Source organism: Monopterus albus, unplaced genomic scaffold (genome assembly GCF_001952655.1).
Source record: "Monopterus albus unplaced genomic scaffold, M_albus_1.0 scaffold6.1, whole genome shotgun sequence".
Classification (NCBI taxonomy): Eukaryota; Metazoa; Chordata; class Actinopteri; order Synbranchiformes; family Synbranchidae; genus Monopterus; species Monopterus albus.
In genome coordinates, this window is record NW_018127886.1 from 3422675 (window position 1) to 3441916 (window position 19242).

At 40.2% G+C, this 19242-nt stretch overlaps 1 protein-coding gene across 2 annotated transcripts in view; it reads left to right on the plus strand.

Annotated features, from left to right (window-relative positions):
* cpne5a (copine Va) overlaps nucleotides 1–19242 on the plus strand; it is a 71149-nt gene that overhangs the window by 7908 nt on the left and 43999 nt on the right. Inside the window, exons 2-7 of one of the 2 annotated variants that reach the window (XM_020619362.1) lie at nucleotides 5813–5853; nucleotides 6604–6650; nucleotides 9528–9631; nucleotides 11667–11706; nucleotides 12647–12661; nucleotides 12824–12900. In XM_020619362.1, coding sequence (XP_020475018.1) covers nucleotides 5813–5853; nucleotides 6604–6650; nucleotides 9528–9631; nucleotides 11667–11706; nucleotides 12647–12661; nucleotides 12824–12900 — 324 coding nt within the window. The remainder of the gene's footprint in view (nucleotides 1–5812; nucleotides 5854–6603; nucleotides 6651–9527; nucleotides 9632–11666; nucleotides 11707–12646; nucleotides 12662–12823; nucleotides 12901–19242) is intronic. The other variant, XM_020619371.1, reaches the window with a different exon arrangement.

Consider the following 19242-nt stretch of genomic DNA (forward strand, 5'->3'; position numbering starts at 1 on the left):
GCACAGGCACATGCCCTCCTATGGGCAATTTTAGAGACACCAATCAACCTAAGCTGCATGTCTTTAGACTGTGGGAGGAAGCCGGAGTACCCGGAGAGAACCCACGCAAGCACAGGGAGAACATGCAAACTCCACACAGAAAGGTCCCAGGTGGGGCCCGAACCCGGAACCTTCGCACTGTGAGGCAACGGCGCTAACCACTGTGCCACCGTGCTGCCCTTTTTTACCTGTGTTCATAGAATAAATCAGCACTGTTTTGTAGTTACTTGGACTGCCTCGTCTCTCAGAGTCCGTATGGTAAAAAGTACCGGGTACAACACAGTGTAAATGGATGAAAGCCAGATGGGCAACAATATCAAATGCCTTGAAGAGGAATTTAGTTTCTTATGCTCATGTAACCCGGGTCTTAACAACTACAGCTACACAGTAGTGTGCTGTTAACCACAAAACCCTTCTCTTTGTTGTTTGGGGTTTGCAGAGATGTTCAGGAGTTCCTCAAAACTGGAACAAGAAAGGGAGACATTAACTTTCTTTGTAGCTATAACTTGCTACTAAACTACAGCACAGTATATTCACAAAAAATAGTGTGCATATGGGAGATTGATGCAGCTGTAGAAGTTGTTGTTAGTTGACTTTACAGACTGTTCTCTAAAAGATAGCTAGTGCTAGGAACTGCTAGTGCATGTTCAATGTAATGGAAAAAATAAAGTGGGAAATCTGTCAGGCTTTCTGTTGAGAACCCACATATGACATTTATTTCTGCCCAGTGGTTACATCTCAGGTCAGTATTGTGAGTGTTTGAGTGAATATGTGTGTCATAAGGTGATCATACCTCTGAATACTTGGAGTACGAGTTAGTGTTTGTTCATGCTCTGGTTCTGTCCTACACAGAACACATCCCTCACTAACATCAGTTCATGTCGCTTAGTATTTTTGTTTGCTTTATTGTCATGATCACTGTTGAAATGGACCCTGCCCTCACCACTCCACACTGGACTGAATCTGCACAGTTTTCTTTTTTTAAATCTTCATTAGTTACTGTCATTTCAAAGACAAAAATATATATGAGCTGTGAACTGATCTACTGCTTGATTTGTTCCTAGTGTACAATTTAAAGTGTTTTAGATTTTCGGTCTGTGAAGTACATGGTTAGTGTGTGAAGAGATTTGCAGCTTGGGTTTTTTTCAGATGCAACAGAGAAATGAAGGGAAATTGGCATGAATTCACAGTAGGCTAAGTGCAAAGTGCTCTACCAGGGTTATATAGCAGCTATAAACTATCAGCATTTGCATCTCCCTCAGCTCCTCACAAAAAAAAAAAGCCTTTCTCTGTGCAAACCCCAAGCTGTCACAGTATGCAATTAACAGTGATATTATTCCCAGGTCAGACATTAGTTTAACACCAAAAGCCAGTCCAAAACACTGAGTCGCAGCGTATGTGCATTCTCTTTTATTTTACTAGCAGAAGAGTCATTTTATGGCGGAGATTCTGTCACTGCCCACGAGACGGCCGCCAAGGGAGTGCTCTGCTGCAGGTATTGTCAACCTCAGGTTGAACAGAAACTGAATAATTAAACAGATGGAGGAGAAGATGACACCAGGTGCCATCACAGTGAAGGTCAGCAGATGGGTCTGTCATTAATAAAGGGACCAGATTGCACGCTGAATGTAATGGAGGGGAGTTTTTGGAGACCAGATAAAAGCAACATTGCTCTGTATCATCATCTGCCACCATCTGGGGCATTCAGTTATGCAATACAGACAAACTCTCCAGTAATAAAATGCAAGAGTTTTGTTTTAATGTTTATTTTAATTTCAGCAGTGCTGCTCTTTACACGCCTGTATCTCATGACCTTTCCTGCATAATACTGTATGTAATATTTTTGTGAATTATGAATTGCAAAAGGAAAACTGATATTTCAGTCTAAATAATGGATTTCTTCCAATTTGTAAAGGGTTGTTTGACCTCATCTTCAGTATATTTCAGCAGTTTGGTTCTTTGACCCATGACAAGCTGCTCAATGGTATATTAGACCGTAAATAGACCTTTCCTCACAGTGTCTCGACTCAGACAAAGAGGAGAGGGCCAAAAGGCAGGAGAGAAAGTGAAGTGACAGAGTAGAGCTGAAAATCCAAACCATCCTTCACTTTCTCCTTCCTGCCATCTCCCATTGTCTTTATTGCAATACAGGGACTTTTCCTCCCTTAATCCACACAGAGATTTAACATTCTGATTTTTGACATGTTCCTTTAAGAACCAATTAAGCAACAACTGAAATTGGCCAGCCAGATTAAAGACTATTTAAAATCACTTTTCACAGAATTGGACTGTATTTCTCAATTGTACCAATAATGATTTTGACATTCCTAAGAAAAATTAGGTGTTAATTATTTCACAAATTTTTTATTTTGATAATCAACCACATGGATAAAGGAGAAGCTAAAATATCTCCAGGAATCTGACCGAGAGGAACTGTGCTTTCTAATATATTATTTTAAATGAGAGCCAGCCGTGTTTTACAGGTCGGACCGCCATCACACTCGGTCTGTAGTGGACACCGTCTCTCAGTGCATGTTTATACAGCCACAAAGGATTTGTAGATTTGATCGCAGAGCTCATGCATCGGTTCTGTGATGATAATTCGGCACTTACAGATTTTCCTTGTGTTGCCTTATTTATTGAGGTATGCATAACCCATAACCTGACAGACAAACAATACTTTGTTAGAGAGGATTAGAGAGAAAGCTACTGAACCCGTATTTCCCTTTTGTTTTTCAGTGAAATTGCATTTAATTTCTTGTTGTTATGTTTGTTCTGCATCTATGCACTTTAGGCTCTTGCTTCACATTTGATGAGAGAATTATTGCACTCAGAGTATTAATGAAGATGGTGTGTTCAAGTGATTAGGAAGAAAATATGTTTACCCTCTTCCTTCACTTATTTCAAATGAGATGGTCAGTAATGACAGAGGTGCTACACTCTTAAGTGAGGCTGAATCATGGTGTGTGGTGTGGATGAGAAGTCGCTGGATCTACTGTAATTACTTTTGTCCTACTTTCAATGAACTTCAACTTCATCAAGGAACCTTCAGGATAATGATCTTCTCTTATCCCACTGAGATTTGTGGAGAGAAGGTGTTAACTTTTGAAATAAGCTGTGTAACTTAAATGAAAGCAGATGAATTATCTGAGTTGTTAAGACCCTTCCTGCAGCATCATTGTCTGTTCTCTGGCCAAGTGCACAGTAGGATGATGGATAAATTGGTAATGGTACAGTATATACATCTGTATATTAATCACTTCTCAGAATTGACATGCTCTGTGTGAAAAACGTGAGGTTAACCAACTCAAATGAAGGTCTTCTATAGTAACACTGTGCAGAATTGAAAGAGGATGTCATGTATTCCCCTGTGTCAGATCCTCCTGAGCACTGAGCGAGGGGATAAGGTGATGGACAAGCTAATTGTCTGAGGGTAATGGATGCCAGGCAGGAACAGGTGGATACAGAGAGACAGTTGGTCGTGGATGGCTTTGTTATCTCCAATGATAATTACACTGACAATCTTCCAACTGTAGTCAGGTCAGCCCAAGGCTAATACCCAGTGAAGCTTAATCTGTTATCCCCTCATGTATTCCTGTGACAGAAGATTTTGTGCCTGTGAGTGCAAAATTATGTATACATGAATGATGTCTGTTGGGTGGATTCAGTTTGGAAATCTCATCTATATTCATTGAAATCCTGCTGTCTCCAAAAGAGCATTTGCTCTAAACTGCTTGCAAGTTACTGTATTTATTGATCACAATCAGGAAGTACAGACAAGGCATTTTTACAGGCCTTTGTATTACCTAGATACTGTATGCTAATGATATCACTGAAGACCTTTGGAAAATCTCTCATCTGACTTGTTGAATAAAGTGGTTGATGCTAGCACCTTCTAATGTATTTAAACTCTCCAAATTCCCCTTTGTCTCCCAAAAAATACCCATCATCCAGTGTAGAGGAGACTAAAAATAAAGATAGTATGAATAATATTAATGCTGATTGTGGCTGCTATTTTGAATGAGTCAATGAGCCAGTCAGTGTCTGGCTGCTTGAAAAGGTGTTGGATGATCATCGGGGAAGTGGTTGTAGGAGTTAGTGTGTGGGAAATGCTGGTGTAGATATTCTGAAGTAGAGTGTGGCTACTCGAACTGAGCCCATTTCAGTAGATACCTGAGGACTCGGGTCGGGTTTGGACAGAATTTTTTAAATTATGTTCAGGTTCGGGTTGGGTTCAGACACGTAGGTCAAACTTTAAGCTAGATGGTTGGAGCACCTGAATGTCTGCTTCATTTAATGATAAGGGGAAAAACGCTGTACAAACTCGGGTTGGGTTCGGACATTATATGCTAAGCATTTTGGGTCTGGGTCAGGTTTGCCCATGCCACACTCTTAGGCATGGGTTGGGTTCAGACAGAAGTATGCAGCCTGATCCCTGCTCTATCCTGAAGCTTCTTTTTTTTTTTAATTATGGCTCAAACACAGGGAGACTGAATGTGAACTGAATTCTCATATTGCTGTACAAGTTCTGAATCAGACTGAAACTCAAAGGTATGACATGGATACCCATGAATGCTAAATGAGCTTTGAAATCTAATTAACTGTAGCCTGTGGATGCATACTGATGGACCTGTCCAGTGGACTGATAACACGTTGCTGTAATGGTGAAAGAGGGGGGCTCTAGCGCAGTGGGCCAGAGCCAGCAGGGCAGAAACAGCTGGACTCCTTATCTTCATTCTGCAGTACCAGTACCATTGAGATAGTGCTGATTAAATGTTAAGTGTCACACTTTTCTCTGTGCTGACATGGATGTATTAAGAAAACCGGATATGATATTCCAGGATAGCCAACCGTTCATTCCAGTAAAAGCTACTTACCTGGTAGTGCACAAAAAGTTATTCAGACTTTCACATTTTGTGATTTTTATTACATTTAGGGCTGCAAATAACAAATATTTTCACTATTACTTACTTTGCCATTGACATTTTCTTGATTAATCATTTTGTCAGTAAGTCAAACAAAAGTGAAAATGCCACACATAGTTTCATCTTCAAGTTATTTGTTTTGTCTGACTAGCAGTTCAAAATGCACATATATCAACTTTACTATTATACAAGACAAAGAAATTCACAAAATCTTCAAAAAAATGCCTCAATTAGTCAGTTATCAAATAGTTGCTCATTTTGTCGATCATTTAATTGTTGCAGCTCTAATTAGAGTCCCTTTACAATAGAATAGAATAGCTTTATTTGTCATTGTACAACATTAAAATGCAATTCTTATGTGCCTAAATTATAAAAGAGCTACAATAGTTTTAAAAATCTAAAATTCAGGTTCAGCCAGGTGATACGGATTAAAACCTTTTTCCTTATAAGAATATGTGTAGAGTATTGTGTAGCCTTGGCAAAGATGCATACTCTGAATGCTTTTTGTTGCAAATTGTTTTTATAATTTGTACCCATGTTTTCACTGGCTCCTCTGCCTCTGTGTCCTCGGTGTCCTCCACTGAGCTTTAATCTGCTTATTGTACTGTTCACTTGGAAATGAAAACTCAAGGTCAGTATGGTTTATGTGAAGTTGTGAATTACCGTGCTGTTATTTTTCAGTTCACTGTGTTTGGGATTTTCAGATTAAACTGCGTAAGAGAGGAAGTGTGCAAAATATGATGGAACATCCCAGTGTGATATTTGCTGTTCACAGTTCAGTGAAAATATTTAGTCATATACTGAACTTGAGTAATATTTTGATGTGCAACTGTTTCTTTTTGTTACAGGAATCTTCTGGACCGAGACACTTTCTCCAAATCTGACCCATGTAAGTTTTTACGATGCTAATTGTGGCTTAGTTTGCCTTTGCTCAGAATATGCTTCACTGCTACCACCCATCTTTTTGTGAAACTTTACATTTTACTTTTGCTAAGCTTTGATTCAGTTTACTCTGCCATTTCAAAGAGTTCCTTCAATAACTGCATACCATTTGCACAATAATGTGACAACTGACAACCTTTCCCTTGAATACAAATAGGAATCTAATGGTAAGACAAATGGGGGACTGCTAAAAAGCATTTGCTCTGATACTTCCTGAAAACTCAAGAATGTAGGAGATGCTTAACATAATGCTGAGGAGGTTCAAACTATAAATAAGCTTCTGGAAAAATATCACACTCATCCTGTTTTGTATTCACCTGAAGAAGAACTTTGGGATATATGATAGGTGTGTTCTCCCACCTCCACTTCAAATAGGAAGCAGGAGAATCCCACCCTTAAGACACTGTATTTTGATTACAAGGCTTAAATTGCGCCCCAGCAGCTTTCAGTCTTACTTTAAAGCTTTGTTGTTTGCATGCAAACATCGTGCCCAGAATTTGATGCAGTGCAGCATCATCAAATTTGGCACTTCATTATGCTGTCAGGACATGGCAGGATAATTAATGATGGATGTTGGCAAAGAAAGAACAAAATAAACACTATGTGAAGAAGCGAGATGGTTGATTGGGGTTGTTTAGTGACATGTTCCTCTTTTTCTTTCTCTCTTCACCATCACTCCCACCTCGTCTCTGCTCAGTGGTTGTGCTGTACACCCAGGGCGTGGAGTCCAAACAGTGGAGAGAGGTAAGATATCATAGCCCTCCCTAAACACAACTGAATCAGTCTGTGTCCTCGCTGTGACAGCTCGCTGTCTGTGTACGCCCTCCACCTCCCTGCCTCACTCTCAAGGTAAACACTATGAGTGCCAGTCACTGGCCATTGATTGACCCTGCAAAGATTTGTGTGCTGGCCAGCACTGTGTTAGCTGTGGCTGATTGAGGTGACAGTTACACATATCAATAGAGACGTGCCTCTGCGTCAGAGCCTCCTCTGGCTATTGGCCTCATAAAACCCTCTGATGAAGGGAAGACTGTCCATGATGTGGCAGCTTTCGTAAATGTCCTCGTTCTCCAGGTTTAATTGGGCAATATGACAACATACATAGACAAGTGTTTCATATTTAAAATGCAGAGAGCTACACTTTGTAACTCATTGTCTTTATTATGTGTTAATGTTATTTTAATCTATTAAGTGTCCTCTGTATGTTTGTATGGTGGTTACTTGTCTGGTGTGTGTAGTGTATCTGTGATTGTTGCTTCTGTTAATCTGACTGCAAGTGTTTCCCAGCTTGGAACACTGAGTGATTAATTAATGGATGAATTGGTTGGATGTTTGATTGAATACTAAATTGATTTGCTGATTAACTGACCGAGCTGAACGTTTCATTGCTTTGTAAAGTTTTTCTGCAATACCAGTCACTCAGAGCTAATAGCACTTGAGCTTGTTGGCTGATTATAATTTTTGCTCACAGGACGGTCACCAGGCTTTGGCTCACAGTAAAATAAACCTCGGTGCAGGTGGCAATTCGGTGATATTCTTGTCCAAGACCAGAGAGTAGTTTTACTGATTAGCATTCAAATGCAGAGGAGCATCAAGCGTTCAGGCGCGGAGAGTCTCCCACACCTGTCACCTCTGGTTACACTGCCCCACCTCATGCATACAAACTGTGGGTGCAGCCCTGTCACTCCCTGAAAGAGATACGGGTCTGTGCTGTTGCTGTTGACAGCTGGCTTAGTGAGCAGCAGAGTCGAGCTGCAAAGTACTGATAAAGGTAAGCACCTCTTTCTCAGCTCTGTCATGTAATATGTTGTTTTTGTCCTCTTATAAGTAGATATACAGTATCTGATCAGAGCACCTCTCACTGTGCCTCCAACCGTCATAATCCAGTTGCTCTTCTGTGGGACAAACCCCCATAAGCTGCAAGCCAGTCACACTTCTCCGTCTACAGAAGAATATTAAAACAAATCATGGATAAATTGTGCTTTTGATTCCAGGAGGATTTCTTCATCAGCTCCTCTTGAGCTCTGTGCCCCCGTTTAAGCGGTGTCAGCATTCATGGTTCAATATGTAAAACTTTAATTCCAGCCCAATATTTTGTTAGTGCATGACTCCCTCATCTGCAGTTACTCCTGGTAGGTGACAGGTTTTTCTTTTTTGACCGCTTTCACTCAACTGGACAGCTGACACAACCTGACCTCCCTAAATTCCAGCAAAGCTCGGCCCTTCCACATCCAGTTAAACTCCTAGACGTAATTCTGTTTCACCAAAATGAATTTTCTGACATTTCAGCTCAGAATTTATTCTGGTTAGGTGTTATTGGGCGGGAGGAAGTGCATGCTGCCATTGCTCATATATCCCTGTAGCAGGGTTGTTTTTTTCTGTTGACAGGTAATTGTAGTGCTTTTGCAACTCTGGCTTTACAGGCTGACTGTGAAGTTGCTAAGGTATGAATAATATGTGGAGTGGGAGATGTGTTATTTCCTCGGGTGGCTGTTCTTTGCTCTGCTGCTGATTCGTCTTCCTTTGTTACGTTTGGCTTGAGACCAAAGTGAATATGCTATTGGCCCCCTGCTGCCACCTTCATCTCCTATCACTGAAATAGGCTCCTGCTGGCTCGGTGGAGACTTCACCTCCTTTGCATTTGGAACTGAGCTTTTGCACTTTTTGTGAGGACGAGGCGATGCCACATAATAGTTAAACTTTAATAGGCTTATATACACTTATGTTTGACAGTTGGTTATATATAGAGGAGCCCCTCTCTCTGACTTATATTACACAGTACAGTCGGACTGTTTTTGCATTTGCCTAGATGTCCATATATGTTAAATGTATGTACTGCTGTGATGTTACTCTGTGCAGCTCCCCTCTTAAGTCCCACTTGTGTTATACCCGTGTTGGATGTAATCACAGAGGTGTGAGCCTGTAATCGTGCTGTTTCATCTCCTCATTAGGACACTGCCTTTATTGATTCATTGTGTCAGTTTATGTAAGCTTTCTACTGTGGGTCTTGTGCAGCTTAATATCAGTTCTCTGACTTTCACTTCATTTTGGATACAGTTAATGTGCTTGTGAGTTGCAACAGTTTTTCTGTCTTGACTTGTTTATCAGCACAGCCCCTCATCAGAAGGGCCTGCTCTAACATTGACAGATGATTTCTCAGTGGCAGGTTCCCATTTTCCTCTTAACGCCATGAACAGGTAGATTGCAGTCTTCCAATCACTCATGAGTTTCCCTGTGTAAATACAAAATGCGAAAGCGACCATTTTTCTTTGCATTTGTCTCAACCTCCCCTGCCCCTTGTTTTGAAGTGACTCTGAGTGTGACAGTGGTGTGAATGTGGTATTAATTAAATGACTGTAATTGCCCCCAATTAAGTGCTTTCCCTAGGGTTGCTCATCCCCAGCACAATGACAAGAGGCAGAGAAGAGCAGCTGACATTGTGTGATCATTGACTTGTGTTAATCAAATCTGAGTTTATCCAAAGCTGTGAATTCACACAGCTGGGTGGGATGAGGTAATATAGATGTATTTTCTGAGTGACTGCATGGTGTTGTCTCAAAGATCTGCACTTACATTCACACTCTGACTTTTTTTTTTCTTTTGCTCCTTGTTCTGATCTAGTTTGGAAGAACGGAGGTGATAGACAACACGCTAAACCCAGACTTTGTCAGGAAGTTCATTCTGGACTACTTCTTTGAGGAGAAGCAGAACCTGCGCTTTGACGTGTGAGTTATTCAGTTTGATCCAGTCCTCTGCGGACACACACCAAGCTGTGTGTGTTTCAGACGTGCCAACCTTTTCTAACCCTTTCTTCCAGTTCCTCCCTTTACTTCTGCTCCAGGCTTAACATCTCCCTTATCCTCTATCTATCTCTTCATCCACTTATTTTCCCTGTCTGAGTCTGTCTGCTTTTTTGCTCTATCTTGTCACTGGCTTGGCTCTCTCTTGAGGAATTATTCATTTGTGCAGCAACTCAATACTCATTCGTTGAAGGGAGATTGGTATAAAGGTGTTAAATATTTCATATAAAGTTTTATCCTTAATCTTTCTTCTGCTAGGCAAAGCAAATGTCTGAAACTAGGTGCCATAAAACTCTCCCCTCTTTCACATATAGCTGCCTTTCCACTCCTTAAAAGGCCAGAGTAGTGAGAGGGTCAGAAAAAAGTGTGGTTTCATTTTGAGAAAAGGATCAGGGTCAATTTGTCAACTCTCGCCCCTCCTCAAGGAGAAGAGATATGCTTCGAAAAAGTTTGCACTTTCTTTCCCTTCAAGCATGAAGTCCCTGGTGGACTTTTCAGGATGTATCCAGGACCACACTGCAGGTCTCTGAGGATTTTTAGACACTTAATGAATTCTTCTGGTGTGCTATCATGGTATGACTCTGGCACAGGAAGGGAGGGAATGCATTTTCTCACAGTTAGTGTTACTCATTTACATTTCTCTTTTATAACAGGGGTGGGAGCCAGGGTATACTCGAGTTTAATTACTTTTACATTACATTTGACTGGCAGATGCTCAAAACTTTCTCTGTATTGGTAGAGTGTTTCACTATGATCCCCAGGCACAGAAGAGAAATTGCATTAATAAACTTCTTCTATGACTTCTTTAATTAACTGTCACATTATTGCTTGCACTTTTTTTCCTGGGTTGTTCCTTTTTGCTTCTTCGAAGACAAAGGGGTGTGATTGACAGGCAGAAAATGTCCACATCCATGTAGCCAGTATCCTTTTAGGGCAGTTATTAGCGATGTGTGAGGTCTGCTGTTGTTTCCTCCCAACTTTGCCTCTGTGATTTGTGGCAGAAGTGGGAGTAAGTCACACACGTGCAAGTCACAAGCAAGTTTCAAGTCTTAAACTTCAACTCTCAAGCAAGTGCCAAGTTACTGTGGTGAGAATCAAGCAAGTCAAGTCGAATCCTTATTACAAGTCAAGCAAGTGACAAGTCGTCATACAAAATTCTGCTGTTCTATCGCAGTTTCCACATTTAAATTGGTGAAAAGACAGTGGTCACAAAAAGTGGAGTTTTATTTCACAAACCTCCTTTGATTAGCTATTAAATAAAAAAGCCATGATTTTCTGATGCATGGTTAACAAAAACTCTTCTCAGTAAAATGCTAATGTTAGTTTTCTAGCTAATGTTTGACCATCCAGTAAATTAGCGAACTTACACATTCGTGTACTTATCTTTCTTTGTGAGTTTTGTAGTGACAGATGAAGCTGGATGTTGCTGATTTTTTTGTGCTATAGACTTTGCATATCGCTGTTCTCTTCTTACTGCCATCATCCAAAACATAAGCTTTGAATCCAAATTTTATTATTTTTAGTCTAGTCCCCTCCCTCTTAGTTGCATCCTGTGTTGTCCTCTGTTGGTCTGCCACGTTCTGGTGGGTTACCAGGTTTGCATGCATTGCACTAGAAATCACCCAATTGTGTTCCAAAAACAAAACGTAACTTCTCAATATCTAGAAAAAGGCTAAGAACCTAAGAAAAGTGAAATAATTTTGGTTTGCCTGGCTCAAGTTTAAGTCAAGTCTGAACTCAACTTGTGTTCACTGACCTTCTGCATTCTAGTCAAGGAACCAGATATGGTCATAAATGTGCCTTCTTATCCAACTATAACAAACCTTCTTCTTTGTAAACTGTTGAGTCTTTTACCAGTGTTAGTCAAGCAGGTTTCAAATTTGTGACTTCAGTCTGACTCGAATCAAATCATGTGACTGGACTCCCCCACCTCTGATTTGTGGTGTCTTTGTGATTTTAGGTATGATATTGATTCTAAAAGTCCGGATCTGGGAAAGCATGTAAGTAAAGACTTTATATTCAACTTTATATTCTACCGTTAAATCTGAAATGAATGCATGTCCTTAATATTTAGGTTGTGTGCAAACCGAAGTGTGTTATCTTAATGCTCAAATATATTTTGTAAATATGAGTAAATGATGCTTCTGCCAAAAAACATTCATTCTTCTTTACCACCCTTCTGCTTCAGTTTGTAAATTGGAGTTTTAAAAAAAATTACTGCAGAGCTACAATAATTACAGTATAATGAAGCATCTGGCATTCCCTCGTTACATTGTTTTAAATGAAATTGAAGCATTACACATCTTTATCAAAGCTTTTCAATACATTTCTCTGTGTGTTCTCTGGTGTTGTTTGCCATTCAGATTTATATGTCCAAGACAGCATACAGTTATTGAACACAATATGCATTCATTTTAAAATGGAAGCTCTGTCTGGACAGGACGGTGCTTTACTGGACAACATACATTCAGCTAAACAGCTCAGTGAATGTATGTTAGTGTCATGATTTACACTGAAAACTTTGATAAATGAGCTGCTCACTCTACAGTCTCATAAGGAATATATTTGCAGCAGCTGGTTTGCAAACTACCAAATATTTCTTTGTTAACTGTGCTTCTGTTACTGTGATGCTTTTGTTGTTGTGGTTTTGCATTGCGCTTCATGCTCTGGATACAGACTGCTACTTGTGTGAACGACTCTTCACTTTCATCGCTTTCCTTTTGTGCTTTTCTCTTCCCCTGAGACTCTGTGGCTCTTTGCCCTCTGTTCTTCCCATTCTGCCTATCTGCTCTTTCACATATCCATTTTTGCTCTTCTTTCTTACACTTGGTTGATGATAGTCTTGTATTTGAGTTATGTGCCTTCTGTTCCATGATATGCTCTGTTGTGTCACTGCTGCTGCCTGGTCTCTCTCTTCTTTCTTCTCCTCAACTCTGGAAGCCAACCGACTCGAACGTACGTGTCTGCCCCAGACGTCCTAATATACTGTATAACCGTACAATGCTTATAACAATGTTTAACTCTCATTGTTACTCCCTGTGATCCACATGAATGCCCCATTTCCTTTGCCCCAACCTATGTCTCGCTCCATCCCACTTTATGCTACCCCCATGGCAGGACTTCCTGGGCCAGGTCTACTGTACACTAGGAGAGATTGTGGGCTCACCTGCCAGTCGCCTGGAGAAACCTTTGGGGTGAGTGTTCATTTTACTGTATTAATTTTATGATTTTGCATCATTTGGCAACAACAAGAACCACTCAGAGCTAGGAAGATTTTTTTTTACTTATCCTGTAACAGACAGAACAATTTAAACTTTGCAGTCGCGAGTTTTTAGGTTATCGGATAATGAAAACTCAGTTCCACCTCTCCCCGCATTCAAATGTGACATGGCTGTCCTCCCAGATTTCACACGTTCCTGCTAAGATGAGATGGTGATGAATATGTCTGCCTTCTACAGCCATCTGTATTGCACATTACACTGCAAGATTAGACCCATGTGCTTGGATGGGAATGGGTAATTGAACACGACCGGGGGCTTCCTCAGTGCAATTACTGTCATTAGGGAGGCGATCTAGCGCAGAGAGTGGATTGAAGTCAGCATGAGACACATGGCACTATCAGCCCTGCCTCAGTGCAAATTGGCAAATGTGGAGCCCTGAACCAATTGGCATCCACAAACCTGTGCCTGGCTCTTTGTGTTATGCATGTCTTTTTTCAGGGTTAGAAGGAGGTTTGGAGAGACTGCGAAGCTTGTTTTTGTGTGGGTGACTGTGGAGTGCACTGCATACACCTCTATGTGAAGTATGAGGCGGGAGTAGCCCCAACAGTGGGGTCTTTGTGTGAACAGCAAGGCTTTGGTGTCGACCATGAACTGTGCCAGAGACTGGTGGCGGTGGATTACAGAGCTTGATGCCCTTTAGTGGTGAATAAGAGGATGAGCAGGATCAAAAGACAGTGTTCGCCAGTGTGCTGTAAACTAGGCTCTGCGCCCCACATCAGAAACAGACAGAAGGCTCAGGAGCCCCAGGCAGACACGATGAACCGAAATATTGATTCTCCAGCTTGATCACTGCTGAGACTCTGCACTGATGCACCACCCAAATTACCTGCATCACAGGGTAATGATGATGATATGGTTGTTGTTAACAAACCTCAGTTGACAGAGTGAAGAAATGAGCCCATTTGAAAACATTGACTTATTTTGCTTTTAACTGTCCCAACAACTTTTATGAGAAGCAATTTATGTTTTGAATTTGTGTGCTTGGTGGCATGCAGTTCAGTACAGTTTTAGTCAGCCCTGTCCTTTTTGAATAGCTAGGCGGTATCATTGGTAATGTTACCTTTCCTTCCTCTGATAGGCAGTAGCTCAGAAGTTGCTTAATGGCTACATGCTCCATTTCCTCCGACATGCATGCTGATGTGACAGGACCTCACTGAACTGTAGCTTTGAGAAATGGCTCCTGCAGGGACTGAGAAAATCTGGTCGCTATGCTTAAAGAAGCTCTCCCAAGGCACACTGCATCCAGTGACCTGCTTAAGGAGCACATCAGCAGTCCTTTCCTCATTTTTCACACTTCTCTCATTTATTCTTTCTTCTTCCATCTACCAAATTCTTTTTTTTTTGTAGCTTGACCTTCTTTCTCCTTATTGTGTTCTACATTTCTTTTTGTTGCCCCCCAACCTCCCCCCACTCTTTGTGCTTTGCTTTCGCTTTCTCCTCCGTCCAGCATACACACAAATGTGTGCTAAGATACTTGTGAGAACACTGTACTGACTAATTGTAGTCTCACCTTGATGCTAACTTCATCAGTTGTGTTTCCCAAAAAACTCTTAAGATGGAGACCTGTGACAAATGCCAGTGGTCGGAGTCACACTGCCGACGTCGCGTTTGCAGTGTGCTGCCCGGGGTACGTGGCGCGCCGTGTTGCAACCACTCAGCTACGGGGTGCCCTCTTTTGTTTATCATGAGGTTTTGAGAGGCACATGCCAACATTGTTGGGAGTTGAGGAACAATGGACTGATGCAGGTGAATGGCACATGTTACTTAGAAAAATGTCTGTGATTCTTCTCATAGCACTGATTATGTGTCTCGCCTGTGGGAAGAAATCGTAATATGGTTGTAGGTAGATAACATGATAATAGAGTTCATTATACAAATGGCAGTAACCTTTTCTGTTGGTATGGTGAATTATACCACTCACTAGATCCTATGAATGAAGCACATTAGCATGTTAAACCCATTAGCCAACTGTGACTGTGCCCTCCTGCTGTATGCTTGAAGCAGGAAACAAACTGTAAGTAAAAGTATAATGACTGGTGTGGGTGTGCTAACTGCACTGTTTTATATTATGTAGTCAAATCTGTCTTTATAGGATGGCAGAGTTGCACCACAGTGGAACTCTAAATGCAAAACCTTAAAGTCAAACGCCACACAGACATTAAATTTAAGTGAGCCCTGAGGTGAAACTCAAAAAATACATTATTATATAGGGAAGATGAATGTTTAGTTAAACTGACTGAACTTTCTCTTGAATTTTTACTTGTTTTGATAAATACAAAATTTCGATTAAAACTTATCCAATTTGGTAAAAGCATAACCAACATCTTATTAAAATAAAAGAAGCTTGATTTGATAAGCATCTTTTTCTAATGCATCTTTACTTTTAATCCTTTGTTTTTCAGATGTAGAACTTTATGGATTACTATGTGTCACAGGCAGTGCTGGAAAGTAACTAAGTACTTTTACTAAGTTACTGTACTTCAGAACACTTACGGTATCTGTACTTGATTATTTTTATTTTCACACATTGACCGCACTACATTTCAGAGTCAAATATTGTAATTTTTACTCCATTACATTTATTTGATACCTTTCATTACCAGTTACTTCTCAGAATCAGATTAAAGTATAGACTATAATCATAAGACTTTGTTGATTCCTGGTGGACTTTTTACAAGCTACTCAGCAGTATTAGCAATAAGGAAGTTAAAAATAGTTCCACCTTTACCAGCTGCAAGATTAAATGTGATGTACACAATAATGCCTCGATAATTATAGCACAATCATATAATAATGTGTAATGTGCTATTTTGCATAATGAGTGGTTTTACTTTTGGTACTTCAAGTATGTTTCGATGATAATAGATTTGTATTTTCACTTAAGTAACATTTTTATGCAGGACTTTACTTGTAACAAAGTATTTTTAGACTGGTATTTTTAATAACACACCTGTTTAAATAATTGCTATCCAGCAGTATATTTCCTGGACCAACCCCTTTTTGCTCTGCTGTTTTATTCATGTTAAAAACACCAACAACCCTAAATCAGCAGAAAGACTTGAGAAAACAGTAAATGCTAAATGACAGCACTGCAGATGCCAAATGATAAATGGAGTGATGAATGATAATGTTTTCATCTTTCATTCAGTCAACCATGCTTTATTCTAAAAATTCTCACATTACCTTTGGGAAAGTTTGCCCAAACATTTGACTGGTAGCATAGTGCGTTAGACATTTTGTGGTGGTGTCCAAAGGCTGAGTGTGTAAATCCATTCATTTTGTAGTACGCTCAAAATTTTCACAACAGAATGGAGAAAAATAGTGTAGATGGCATGTACACTACTTGAAACCCCACAAACTAATATAGTAAATTAATGATTAATTACCTTGTTATTGCTATCGGTAAGAAGCTACAGTAGTTAGCCTGGCATGCTAATGTTTGCAACTCGTATTAGAGCAGACAAACATAGTTTTCATTCCTTACACTTTTTCTTTTGCATTTTTATTTTTGGAAGAGCTGAAAAAATGAGACCACCCTGAAAAACTGCTTTAAATGTTGAGCATTGTTCTTACTACAGCCCTATTGGTACCACGTAAAGCTTGACCGGTCTGCAGTGCCAAGCTACGACTGGACAATTTATGCTTGTTTAGGATAATCACCTTTATTTGGCCAAGTATGTTACACACAAGGAATTTGTGGCAGCCAACAGCTCTAACCATCGGAGGGCAACTTGGGGGTTCAGTGTCTTGCCTAAGGATACTTTGACACATGGACTGCAGGCACCGAGATTTGAACCTCCAACCCTCTGGTTGGGAGGCGACTATTCTATTTGCCTATTTAGCAAATAGTCGGGGGCCTTAAAATCCTGAGATGGAATACATCTGGATGATAGCCTCATAAAAAATGCACCACTACATGATAATCAAAATGACCTATCCAAATGTATGTAAAATGGTCAAACACATCTTTATAGTCTCATGCATTAAAACTATCAAGCCACTGTGTCAAGTAGCAGGCTTGTATGACTCACCAGAAGTTCACTCAGCAAAACCTAGGGGCAGAAGGCATCTCTCGTCTCATCTTAACTTCAGATACTCACCGGTCTTTTAATGTCTTTGGTTAGCGTAGTTTGTTGTCTGACTCAGGGCTCCTCTGAGATGGAAAAAAATAACTTATGCTGCAGATTTAAATATTGAGTGGGAGGGAGAGAAGTTTATTTTTCAGTGAAGCTGAAAATCCTTAATCTAAGCACTTTTTACACTCTTAGTGGAGAGAGGGAAGCATGTACAGTGTTTCTTTGCACATTTGGCCCAGTCTTTGCCTGTTAACTGGGAGGTGAAGTGCTTTAGCTGCCTTACAGTAATCAGGCCTCTCTGCCTTGGGATATCACATACAATTAGAGCATTCTGCTGCCTCGCTAAATGCCAATTTGGGCTCCAAGGCTGAACTAACAGGGGTCCAGCTCTAATAATGAGTATTTCTGTTTAGGTGTGGAAAAACCCCAACTGTGCTGAATGTACAAGAACCCTCTTTGTTTAATAAAGCAAGGATTTATCAGGTACCATACTGGTTCCATATGAGGAAAAAGCCTCCCCTCCTAGCAAACACAACTCTGGAAGCAAACTGTTTTCCTGCCTGGCTTTCTCACTTTGAACTGTTAGATTAATATTATTCTTTGTCACACTCCAACTTAAGATCACAGGATATATATCAGCTTGTGACTCTGTAGATGGAGATGGGAAAGAAGGTCTTCTCTTTCTCTGCTCTGAATACTTGGAACAGTTTGCAGAGAGAGGTTAAATTGGACAAATTGGTGTCATTGACCAAATGTAAGACCATGGTAAACTCCTTGATATATGCCACATCTTTGCGATTCTTGAACTAGTGTGGCATTTTAAAGGAGTTGTGACTGCTTTTTATGTGATTGTAATGTTATTATATGGTTTTGTTATATTTAACTGGCTGTGATTTTAAATCCCACCATTTTGACCAGGTCCCCCTTGTAAAAGAGGTTTGAAATCTCAGTGGAACTTCCTGGTTAAATAAAAGTTAAATAAATAAATAAAGGTGACTGTTCAAGGACTTTGTCATCACACACACACACACACACACACACACACACACACACACACACACACACACACACAAACAAACAAACAAAAAAACACTCCTTTTTCATACCAAGAAGCATTTCATTGCATATGCCCTACCAGTCAAGTGTTTGGACCCCTTCCTACTGAATTGAATGGGCAAGTGTGTATATTGTGGTTGTTAAAGCTCTGTTCTTACTGTAATAGGGCAACAGATTTTTGTCTTTACACTAATAATGGAGTCAAGAGCAAGCGAGGGCAGCAGAGGTTTTACTCTGCAGATAAACTTGCTGATTTGTTTTAAAACAGACTGCTCATTTCTGTTACTGCCACAGGCTGCTGGAATAGTGAAGAAGCATGTTGAAAGCCTCTGAACTAGCACTTTGCTGCCCCATTTTTTTAATCTGTTTATCAGTCGAAGACAATCAGTTTGCATGCAGATTATAAACTATAGTCAGCAGTATCCACCACAAAGGAGGTCAGGATGACCCAGTAGTGTAATGAATATGAAGTCTGTTAATCGCTCCCAGCACTGTAGGTGAGGGGGCTGAAGGTGCTGTGGTCTTGTGACAGAGCAGGGATAAGTGAGAAGAGAATTGGCTTTGGTTTGATGTTAAGCACCTGCAGTGGGAAAGTGGGATGAAATGCTGTTTATATCATATGCGTAATAACAAAGACACTGGGCATCTTTATTTTCCTTTAATAGAGAGAGATGTTCTTTTGTTGCCAGGGGCAGTTGAAATGGGCTCATTATGTTCTACAGAAACACAAGCGGTTTTAGCATGCAGTTGGTTGATGAACGCCTCATTTATTGCAAATCCTAATAAATTGAACATTGTTATACTGATTAAATCTTGTGCTATAATTTATGTAATCAAAACTTCAGCAATGGTCTCATTAAATCACCGCGCACTTGGAAAACGGAACACCGTGATCGTATTTCACTTTTACTGTTCATAATTGTAGAGTACACACGAGAATGCACAGAATTCCCACAAATGACAGGATTAGTTTCATTCTTTGAGGTCATGATTGTGTGGAGGGATGTGAAACTGTATCTCTTTGATTTGTGAATGGGTAAAGGAGTGTGTAAATGTGTACTGAGATGTGCACACAAATCTGTAAATGCAGATAAGATTTGTGCATGTGTTTAAAAAAAATCTG